The 11,735-nt window shown below is 37.3% G+C and overlaps 1 protein-coding gene across 1 annotated transcript in view; it reads left to right on the plus strand.

Moving 5' to 3' along the window:
• RPP40 (ribonuclease P/MRP 40kDa subunit) overlaps positions 1 to 11,305 on the plus strand; it is an 11,614-nt gene extending 309 nt beyond the window's left edge. The window contains exons 2-8 of the mRNA XM_010573268.1: positions 1,169 to 1,313; positions 2,512 to 2,580; positions 4,070 to 4,165; positions 5,360 to 5,485; positions 8,493 to 8,691; positions 9,626 to 9,760; positions 11,008 to 11,305. Of these exons, the coding sequence (XP_010571570.1) occupies positions 1,169 to 1,313; positions 2,512 to 2,580; positions 4,070 to 4,165; positions 5,360 to 5,485; positions 8,493 to 8,691; positions 9,626 to 9,760; positions 11,008 to 11,206 (969 nt within the window). The 3' untranslated portion in view covers positions 11,207 to 11,305. The remainder of the gene's footprint in view (positions 1 to 1,168; positions 1,314 to 2,511; positions 2,581 to 4,069; positions 4,166 to 5,359; positions 5,486 to 8,492; positions 8,692 to 9,625; positions 9,761 to 11,007) is intronic.
• Positions 11,306 to 11,735: the final 430 nt, after the last annotated feature.

Consider the following 11,735-nt stretch of genomic DNA (forward strand, 5'->3'; position numbering starts at 1 on the left):
TCCCCCCCCCCCCCCCATCTGCCGAAGGACCCCGCCGTGCCGTCATCAAGAACTGCTTCGCTCTTTGGGGCGACTTAACGCTTGCGAAGACCAGCTTTCGCCAGCGTGCTCGCCGTTCTTTGCCTGTTGCCAGTGTCAGTCTGACCCTCTCGCTGTTTCCTTAGTGATTTTCCTAGCAGCTAACTAGAAGGCTTTCCACTTGTGTGGCAGGCAGCCCGCCTGTCAGTTGTTATTTCTCTTGTGTACGTGTGCAAAGGGAGATACGTACATGTTCTTCTGTGAGCTCCTTTGTTTCCGAAAACAGGGTTTTTTTGAGGGGTGGAGTGGGAAGGAGCAGGGGGATGAACCTTTATGCCGCTCGTGCAGGGTTATTGGGAAGCTTGGTGTTTGCCCGTGTAATAATCTCGTTTGCCCTCATCTCGCGGCCTTAAGAGTTCCCTTGATCTATGAAACACGTACAGGAAAAGTTTTAAACAAAAGGGAAATTAAAGGTAGGCAATCGGGCCAAAAGAATGAATGCTGAGTTTAGTAAGAAAAGGTAGGCGCTCATCCCTTTTGAAAATCCGTTTCCTACCTTAAATTAGAAGCCTGCTACAGAACTTGTAGCCTTAACGTACGTACGCCCCGTGACTGTTTTGAAAATTGTAAGCCCGTCTTCAAGTTTTGTTCCGATGGTCTGTTTGCTCTCCTGACCTCTAAAATATTGTACAAAGGAGAATGCATTGATTCAAAAACTAGTTTAAATTCTACTTTGGTCTTTGCGTTTCCACTGACGTTACATAAATGCTTAGCCTGCATTTTCAGTTAAAACTGCTTCCTGCAGCAAGGGCTGAAGGAAACGTTCCAGGGCGACTTCAAGCTAAATTTATAATGATGTCAAACAAGATCATTAGTTAAGTCATGGTGTGTAAAATCATGCTTTTATGTAACACCTCAAATGCTGTTGTATAGCATGTAAAATGCAAAAACCAAATAATGTCTTTGCTGTACATGGAGACTTTTTGCAAATTGATACATTTTGAAGACAGTAGCTTGAAATTATTTTTCCTTCATCTCATTTTGGTGTAGCATACTGATTTATTAGAAAAGAAGACTTATTTTTTTTTCTTGGTTGCCTTCCAGAACAGATTTTAGGTTATGATTTACATTACAAATATGTTCCTAATAGGTGTCCTTTTTGATCCCTGAATGTGGCGTACTACCTGAAGTGCTGAAAAATACTATTGCAGATGTTGGACAGTACTACCTGGTGAGGAATTTATCGGTTCATGAATTGGTCACTCATGAATTCATCGATGCTTTTGTGAAGAAAGGTAAGGAGGTAATCAGAACATGACAGATGCAGTAACAGTGTATATTTTTCATAACACAGTAAAACCCATTTATTATTATTTATTCTGAACAGTATTTTAAAGGAAGGGAAGAAAAAATACTAAGAAAATTCTGTATTAATTTCTTTATCTGCTTTTTTCTGCTCTGTGGTATGCCAACATTTGTTTACACCCAATGGGTCCAAAACTTCTATGACTGTTCCCTCTTCGTTTCTCCCTATTCCATCTTAACTCTGCAATCCAGCTATCAAGAGGGCTTCCATGTATCCTCACACCTGTTTATCTTCTACATTTCATCTTTATGCTAGATTCCTGCAGAGATCAGCTCCCTTCTCCCTTTCTGATTCCTTCATATTTCAACACAAGAGTTGTGTTCCACAGCAGACAAGAGAAAAAGAGGAAAAAATATGCTTTGGGGTTTGTTGGGTTTTTTTGCTAATGGAGCTGCAGTGGCTCATCCTTATACAGTAAGAGCAAAGAGGGCATGAAGAAAAATGCAGCTTCTGCCCAGCCAACTTGCTATTACATACTCAAAGCATGTGGTTTTTATTGAGCAGGCCCTGCTCATTTGGCTCATGATAAATGTTGTACCCTTCAGATAATTGTCAGGGAGAAAAAAAGCTTTAAAGGGAAAAGAGAGGAGAAGAGAGAACATGTGGGTGACATGGGAGAATGAGATCCATTCTTTTATAAATGTGGGACTCTTTTTCATATTTCCTTTAGTCTCATAAATGGCTTTTATGCCAGTAGTTTTATGGAAGCAGTATGATGTTTGTACACCAAGTTTACAGGATCCGACTCTTGTATTTTTAAGAGCAAAATTGGTTGTGGCAGATAATGCTACAAAATATATTTAGTAATGTGAGCATCTTCCACCTTGTCTGCATGTGAACCAATAATAGAAATGTGTCTGGAAAATACAGGGCTTTCCGTTTGCTGAGCGGGGAAGGCCACAGGTGGAAAGAAAGTGTTTTCATATCGGGGCATATTGTTAATATTATCTGTATTACAGTTCCTTTAAAATAGTGCCAGTCCAAGGTTTATAAAAATAATAACAGAATGCTGTTTTGCTTGAGAAGGTGGTATTTGGCATGTTTGATTATCTTGAGGTGAATCTTTCATATTGTCATGCCTGTCTTTAGAGACTCTAATCTCATGGTTTTCTGCTTTACTATTAAAGGTTCATGCTATGCACTTACCTATAACACAAAAATTGATCAAGATAATACTGCAGCTCTGCTACCAAACGGTATGTTTTGTTGTGTTTTTAGTAATACATACATATTGATTATGGTCTTGGTTTTGGTGGGGATTTTTTTTTGTTTTTTTGGTTTTTTTTTCAGTTGGAATGATGTAAACTGGAAACTTTAATGCTTATTGTACTTGCCAACTTTATTAGAAATATGTTTGAATCAGAAGAATATTCATTTTAACATATTCGTTTCATTCATGCTGTTAAATTATTTATTTCATCTAAAGGAAATTAAGAAAAAAAAATCAGCTTCACTTATGTATAGTATCAGATTATCAATGCTTCAATCATAATTGCAATTGCTACAGAGGATTATTTTTGTGAAAACATTGCATTCCAACTTCTTGTTTCCTACTGGTCCTAAAGACAGAATTTGTACCAAAAAAGAAAATTATCAGTACTGCTTAGGAACACTTTTAAAATATTCACTGTTTATTCTTTGACAAATATGTGACATGTTAAAATACTCTTTTGCAGTTCCATCACAGTTTTATGACAAAATTTTCCATCTCAGGTGGGATTTTACATGCAGAGAAAATAATGAAGCTATTTTGGGCTTCAAATATGTCTGTTTAGCAATATATCAGATATAATAGAAACACAAATTGGTCTATCGGCCCTCTAGTGTAAGATGCTGTAAGATGATGGGTGCCTATCAGTGCATAAGTAAATTAAGATTCTTCAGAGGAGGAATTCTTTTATGTGCTCTGTTAGCACAGTCCTAGCAGAATGAATACTTGATAGTATTTATATGATGTAATAACTATATCATAGAAATTCTAAGCTATGCACAATTAATGCAGAGACAGTGTTACAGTTCCTGGTTATGTCACTATCTGAAATCTTCAGCAGCAGCCTTATTTGTTTGTATTCTATATTATACTGTTGTATGCTATATTATACAGTAGAATCAAAAGACTGTAGTAGAGATCTGTTGTGTGAAATTCTATGCTAAGTAGCAGCTGCCAGATTTGGTTTATGAACATGGAAGTGGAGTTGTTCCAGCGCATATCTGCTCATCACTAATAAGCATAGTTTATTCAATGTGAGTAGTCCCACTGGAGTTGGAGGAACTGCTTTTGTATGTTTAGTTGAGCAGTGCACACATGACTCTTTACTATGTCAGGCCCTGGTGTAATGTAGCGCTCAACCAATGACACAGCAAACGCTAGGGGACAAGTGGAGGAAAGACTGAGGCAATGAAGAGAGGTAGTGCAGTATAAAAAGCTATTACTGTCTCAGGAATAATATTATACTTTTCTCATTCTAGTTCATAAGACCTCTTTGATAAAAAAGAGTAATTGAGTTATAACTTTTTTTTTTAAGGGTTAATCTGGTAATCCATTTAACTGGAACTAAGGAGTCTGGATTACATTAGTAATACCATTGATCCAAAGCTAACGTTGTATAAGGTGTACAGTTCTCGGAAGACTTCAAAGGGGACTAAGTAGAAGATTATTTGTATTGAAGTTTGTTTTGTTTATAGGAAAACTAATTCTCTCAGTGGATAAGGATACTTACGAGGAACTTGGACTGCAAGGTCGCCCTTCTCAGTATTCGGGCAAAAAAGTAATGAGATACAGTAAGTATTATTTATATTAACAGAGTAATTATTTCAGATCTGTCTGTGAAGCACCTTGTTATGATGTTAAACCAGCAATGCTGAAACTTGCCTTTCCTTAAAATTGGTTATTGTCTAGGTCATATTTTTCCAGATGCTGATACAAGGACTGCCTGAAGAGAAAAAATACTTTTTCCAAATAATAAAGCAGTTATAGGGAAACAAATGTGTGATCTTTTGGGTATTCTATAAAATTTTTGATTTTGGGGTCTTTCATAGTCTTGTTTATGCTGGAGTGATGTAGGACGCAAGGATTTTTGTATACTGTGCACAGTATCTATGCCTTCCAATTTAAATCGGAAAATACTAAACTAATTAAGGTAGAGCTTAAAATTTGCACACTACACAGAAAAAAATTAGTGAAGAGCCTCACCCAAGACTGCTTGCTTGAAAGGCAGAATTGTATTGCATTTGACACATCTAAAATGATAATCTCTATATACCAAGTACTTGGAAAATGTTGTAGTTTTTTAACAGCTGCAGAGGAGACATACTGAGTGTGATTTTTTTTTTTTTTTTATTATTGTTAATTTTTTTTTTGTAAATAATTAAAAAAAACATGAACACTATGCCATCTCAAATGTATTAGAACCTGCAGTAGTTGATAGGTAGGTAGACAAAAACTTTAGAAGGGGAAACTTGTTATCTATAATAAGAATTTTGGCAAAATGGGACAGGCTTTTACTATTCAGTTTGTCAAGTAAAATGTATGATGAAATTTCCATGTAAAAAATAAATGTAACTTTTAGCCTGGGACCAATTAATCTAGAAAAAAAAGAAAAAGTGTCGTTGCCATATATGTGGCTTTTGATGTTAGAAACTTGCTTTTTTAGTGCTAACAGCTTGCCTAATTACCAAGATATTTTTAAGGCACTGTTTTGGGACTTCTGTCACTGCCATTACAAAAGGAATCTTTCCCTCCAGTCACTAGAAGGCAGTTCCAGATTATATCAAAATAAGGACAGCAGGAGGTGAATATTTATTTACATAATGGGGAGTCATATTTATATAACCAGATACTTTTTATGAAGATGCTGTCTATATGAAAAGGAAGTCTAATGTTCTTTGGTTTCTTTGTGTTCTTTTAGTTCACAATGAATTTAATATGAAAATTTATTTCAATTGAGTAACAGCTGCTTTTGTACATTTTTGCAGTTGTATCTGTTGACTTGACTGATTCCGGCTTTCACCCTGATAGCAAGAAACATAACAGAGTGCTTTGGGCCTTGAAAGAAAAGAAACCTTTAGAATTTGACTTCCTACTGGCTTGGTATAATCCAGGTAATAAGAACTAAGTGTAAAACTAAAATGTAACTGACATGAAGTCCAGATATTTTTAGTTTACTGTTCTTTTCTAGTGATTGTCCAAATGCATTTTTAGTGGATGAAAAAGTTAGATTAAAATGTGTTTACATGAGATTGTTTGTTTGTTTGTTTTGTTTATTTGATTGGGCAGGGGGAGTGTTATGTGCATTACTTCCTACACAGCAGAACATTTCAGTTCAGGAGCACAACAGTGATTCATAGGAGATATATTAGTTGCTTCATTTCCTTGTCTCTGTTGCCCAGGCTTTCTGGTGTAACTTTGCCTGTTTGATAGTGCTGCCTCTTTTTTATAAATTTGTGACATACATGACTATTATTAATACACATTTTGGGGGTTTTTTAATTAATACACATAAGTTACATATTTGGTGTAGTATTTGAGATGGGGAACTTTCATCTCGTCAGTAGTTATAGGACATGTACAGAGTCCCTATTTCTGTTGTGTGCCATGTAGACTGATACACACGCAGTCTGCTATTTTATCATTTTATTCTCAAGCACTTGTTTGAGATTGGAGCAGAGTAAGAGGTTGTTATAAGAAATTGTATTGTCTCAGATCATCTTTCTTATAGTATTTGTTTATCTACTGTTTTCTAATTACTTTTGTTTTTTCCCCTTGGGATTTAAGTATTGCTCTTCCTCTTGGGGTCACTTTCCAAAGTCCTCAGTTGCTTGTATAACCGCAGAATAGGCTGTGTCTAGGGATATGTGGCATATGCATAGAATTGACAAAAACTGCAGGAGTATGTACTGCAACACAGTGTTTTTCTTCATCATAGCTGTGTAGCTTTTAGTGTAGTTCCGCTTTGAGTTTCCATGCTAGTGAGACTAGATGTTAGAGGGGTCCCTGAGAATGCTTTCCCATCTGCTCTTTACATTGTTACTCTTTCCTGGCTGTTCAAGACCCAAGTCTGAGTGGGAGTTAACTGATCTGAGAAACTAAAGCTTCTTACGAGCTCCTTTAGCAGTGTCCCATGTTTCACTTCAGTCCTTCATGTTTCCGCTCCCCTTTTTTAAGTACTAATCATATGACAAGGATCCGTCCTTGTTTGTCATACAGAAATTGTTTAAAGGCTTGCAATTCCCATCCTTGTAGCCTTCAGGAAAGGGTCACAGTGGAGACTGTTGCTACCATAAATGGTGACATAAATCCAACTAAGGTGGCAGATCTTTGGGCTCAGCTTGCTTGGATTTATTGACCCTGGGCAGAGAGCAAAATGCCTCTAGGGCCAGTATGTTTCTTATGTTTGTTGCTGCCAGGGTAGCAGCATTCAGGAAGAAGAACATTCCTTTTCCTCACTTTCTTACATCCAAAAAATGGGTCAGGTCAATCATTTCCTGAATATGGAGTTAAGTCTGAATGCCTTTCTCTGCAGGAATCTTGTGCTTATAACACACGAAAGACTCTTAGTTCCATAGTACTGCCAAAAATAAAACTTTTATAGATTTTTATTAATAGACATGAGGCATCGTGTAGATTCTGCTGGAAGGGAAAAAGAGGGCTGTGTTTTGTCAAGAGAATCTGTGTCCTCCACAAACATTCTGCTTTTAGCCTTCCTGCTGATAACTGGTGTTCCTTGCTATGGCCAGCACTGCTGCAAACCTATAAACAATTGTTCCACTTGCCAAAAGCAGGATTTTTTTGTTTTCATACCTGTTTTTCCCACTTAGTGGTTCTGGCACCAAGAGAAACAGAAAAAGGGAATATGGATTGTCTCATGTCTTTGTTGAGAGAGGCAAACCAATCTTCTCTTTTCTATTGCTGTAATTTCTATGACAATTTTAAATGTGTATTGGCTGAAATACACTGGCCTCCAAAAAACTTTGACAATGTGCCTGGTTGTTGCTGACATGGAGAGCTATCATGCAGCTAGAGAAATTTTTCTCTTGGAGTCTTTGAGATTCCCTGAAGTTAGGGCTCTAGCTGAGGCTCCCATATGCAGCGGACATTTAAAATGTATAATTTTTTATATTTGACTAAGAATTCTAAGGCAATATTATACATTCTTTAAACCTGTTAGTTTAACAAATGCCAATAGGAAGTATGGGCTGAAGGAAGATTGTCTGTTCTGGCCTTTTAGGACAATGAAAAGGGAAACTTTCTGCAGGTGTGAAGGCATGTTCCAGGAGAATTTAAATGACGCTATAGCTTTTTGCAAAGTATTCCTGAGATCTGGAGGAATTTATTCTGCTGGAGTTGTTCATGATTCTAGAAGCCATACTGTCTCTAGGAGGCAGTTTTTAGTGAACTAGTGATGCTGGGTTCCCTGCAGACTCTCAGTGTTTTTTGAGGGAATGCTACCTGGATTCATGTGATCTTAGTTCCCTTTACCTCATCTTAGAGATGCATTATCTTGGTGTACATCTACCACGTGTATTCTCCCTCAGGTTGCAATGCTTGAGGAATTTCTAGAGATGCTGAACTAGAGATGACCTAATGGTCTAATGCACACACTGCCCTTCTGCAGTAGCGAGGACCTGTGCATGAGCATGAAGGGAGTGTATGTATGGGCACTAGTAATGCAAAATGTTCTCTGGCCTTGTGTTTATAGGCACGGGTATATTTACAGTGTGAGTGCATTTGCAAACCACATTATCTTGGGGAGCAGTTAACATGTTCCTGCTCCCTTTCATGTGTTCCTTTTCAGGAATGCTGAATTCCTTTCTAATGAGTTCATTTTATTACTTGCCCAGTTAATCTGCTTGAATTTTCTATTGACAGATCTATACTTGCTAGTTAAGTAGTAAATTTACTGAGCTATACTAAGTTGCTGGATCTTGTACTAATTTTTATTTCCAAGGTAAGGAAGCTGAAGAGTCTATGGCTTTTGCCAAAGATAACAGCATGTAAGCGGTTTTATACACTGCGTTTTCTTGTACACATATACAAAGGTTTCATGTATTCAGTGCTCCTTTTGTTTAGTAGTTTTGTAACAGCTGTTTGTGGTGTTCTGTTGTTAAGGTGCAGAGGGATCAACGTTGATGTCATACTTTTCAAAAAAACAAATACAGGCCCTGAAGCCAAAAATAACTTTCAGCACACTAAGGGACTTGGAGTGTCCCGTGTTGCAAAGTAACGAACTACAAGGAAAGCCAGATGAGTCCTGCAGTACAGAGGAGCTGTTTGAGTGGCTAGGTGCTGTCTTGAATCAAGTTAGCTTGTAAGTATTTGAATTTGTTTTATCTTTAAATCTATTTTAAGTAAGGAAAGCCACAGTTCATTTTAATGAGGAGTTAAATAAGAATTAAGAAAGACACATTTCTATAAGTGGGAAGTCCATTATGCACTTAAGCGTTTGTTCTAAGTCTTGAATAACTTACCTGTGTCTTTAGGGGTACCCATCTGTACTGGTTTTGGCTGAGATGGAGTTAATTTTTTTCATAATAGCTCCTGCTGTGCTGTGTTTTGGATTTGTGAGGAAATAACACAGGGATGTTTTTGCTATGGCTGAGCAGCGCTTACACAGCATCAAGGCCTTTTCTGTTTCTCACGCTGTCCTGCCAGCGAGTAGGCTGGGGGGGTGGGCAAGAGGCTGGGAGGGAACGCAGCCATGACAGCGGACCCCAACTGACCAGAGGGATATCCCACACCATATGGTGGCATGCTCAGCAATAAAAGCTGGGGGAAGGAAGGGTGGGAAGTGTTCAGAGTTACAGCGTTTGTCTTCCCAAGTCACACTTAGACATGATGAAGACCTGCTTTCCTGGAGATGGCTAAACATCTGCCTGCTGATGGGAAGTAGTAAATGAATTCCTTAGCTTGCTTTGCTTTCACGTGCAACTTTTGCTTTACCTATTAAATAGTCTTTATCTCAACCCATGCATCTTCTCACTTTTACCCTTCTGATTCTCTCCCCCACTGCACTAGGGGGGAGTGAGTGAGTGGCTCTGTGTGTTTAGGTGCTTACCAGGGTTAACCCACAGCACCATGACATCTTGTGTATTAATTGCTTGGCCATTAGTTGCTTTGGTATTAATTTAGATGATATACATAGATACTAGTTTGGTACAAGTTTCAATTACTAAGACTTCCTATGGAAGATTTAAAGTATATTTATTTTAGTTGGTTTTTGGTTTTGGTTTTTTTTTTCCCAGAAACAACAAATCGTCTAGCTTCTTATCAACCTATTGCTGTCCTCAGCCCAACACAATGGTGGAAAAAGCTTTTTTGTGCACAATCACAGGCTTTATAATTCCTGAGAAGATAATTCAGTTATTGGAGCAGCTGTGGTAAGGGCAGGAGTACATTACTAAAACACTTGTACTTTAACACTTTTTAATTTTTGAAATTACTTTTCAGTAGTGCTGTTGGAGTTAAATGAGCTGGAAGCTTAACATTGGTATAAAAAAAGCAATAAACGATTTTGGATACTTCAAATTTGAAAATGCCTGCCCTGTATTCTAGTAATGACTTTGCTTTTTATTTAATTTCTAAAAACCAGTGGCTCTACTGAACTCCTACATTTTCCATATGCCCCCCCGTCTATGAAAATCAGATGCCCTCAAATATGTCTGATTTAGTATTTTTAACTACTGATGGAAAATGTGATTGAAATCCCTTTATGATACTAAAAAGAGTATCACAAGGTACTTCAAGGTTATTATGGCATTACAATAAAGTAACTTACAGTGAGTTTTTTGAATCAGGTGTTGTAATGTAGGACACTGGATAGTGATGAATGGGGTAGCTGTAGTTCTAATTCAGTACCAAACTACATGATACTAGTGTATCCTAGGTCAGTGTGGTATCTGTCTGTTTTATATATTAGTGCTACTGATAGCAAATTCTGGAAGCTCCTTGCTCCATGTGTGAGACAATGCTTGAAGTGCCTGGTAGCTAACAATTGTAGCACTGACTCATGACAATATTGCTGTTGCTTTATCTGGAATATGATCATTACTCTGAGCAATTTTCATATCTCATGCAGAAAGCCTCCCTAAGGCTAAGGTTGGAACACAGGTTTCCTTGGCTTTTATTCTCTCCTTAAGAGCAGTGGATAATGTCTGGGTTTGATTATTTGTAATCCATTTCCTTTCTGGTGGTAAAAGTATTTGTGTCAAGCGTAGCCTGACTATGTTTCTTCCTCCAATGTCTTTTTTTGCCCTGATAGCAACTGTTCTCAGTAAATGTTCTATTTTCTGAAAGATAGTGCATGCTTTAGGAAATTCAGAACAGCTACTTTACAATTAGAAATTTTTCGAATTGCTATTACTTGCAGGTTTGCCATGTCTAAAAGTATGGTAGGCATAATCAAGGGTCAATCTTATTTTATTTCCTAATGTCTTCTGATAGAGTATTTTCTTTTGAATTTATTCATTATGTACTAAGGCATGGGTTTTTTAACTGTTAATTACAAATTTTCACTGAAGTGCCTGTGTCTGGTTTTTGTTTTTGTTTTTTTTTTACTTTATATTGTATACTTGAACATGCTGTCTATTCCATTATAATTATTGATACCTTGTTGTCTTCCTTGCAGTTGCTATTTTGGTGAACCAAAACTGGCATATTGGCTGACCTTAACTGTGCATGGCTTTGCAGACAGCCCTGTTTCCTGGAGAGAAAGTGAACATGGTTTCCACAAGGGAGGAGAGAACTTGTACAACTTTGTCATTTTCAGAAACCTGGACTACTGGCTTCAGATGGCTGTAGGAACTAATGATGATTGTCCTCCATAAAGCTACGTCTACAGAAGAAGTTTTCTAATAATCCCATGTTACTGTATAGAAACCTAACAAGATAGTTTTTATAAAAGTTATTAGGTAACAAGTTAAGTACTAAGAGGCTGTATATGATTTTCTGTTATTTATAGCCCTTAAAGGATGACCTGCAATCGAAGGAATGGATTTTTGTTTCTTCACTGTCATACAGTGCCTTCTGAAAGACTTCACAATTCTAGCTTTAAGAAAAAGACATGTTTTTGAGCGTTTTAAGTTCTCGGGAATTGACTGTAGGTGGTTTTCCTTTTATCCAGGAATGATTTTGGAATTTGAAAGTTAGTTTTACAGATTACTAGCTAAAATATTTGGGAGGAAAGCACATTTTGGGATTTAGTGTTTTCTTTCTTTACGTTAAAGATCTATAAAACCTTCAAATTCATGTTGAAGACATTTCAGCCTACATGCTGGCAAATAAATAAAAAAAGGGGGAGATGTGTTCTCCATAATTTGGTAGGGAGGAGGAGAAGAAAGCTGAGGAGAAGGAGGT

Source organism: Haliaeetus leucocephalus, unplaced genomic scaffold (assembly GCF_000737465.1).
Source record: "Haliaeetus leucocephalus isolate CR32 unplaced genomic scaffold, Haliaeetus_leucocephalus-4.0 Scaffold373, whole genome shotgun sequence".
In the NCBI taxonomy this organism is placed as follows: domain Eukaryota; kingdom Metazoa; phylum Chordata; class Aves; order Accipitriformes; family Accipitridae; genus Haliaeetus; species Haliaeetus leucocephalus.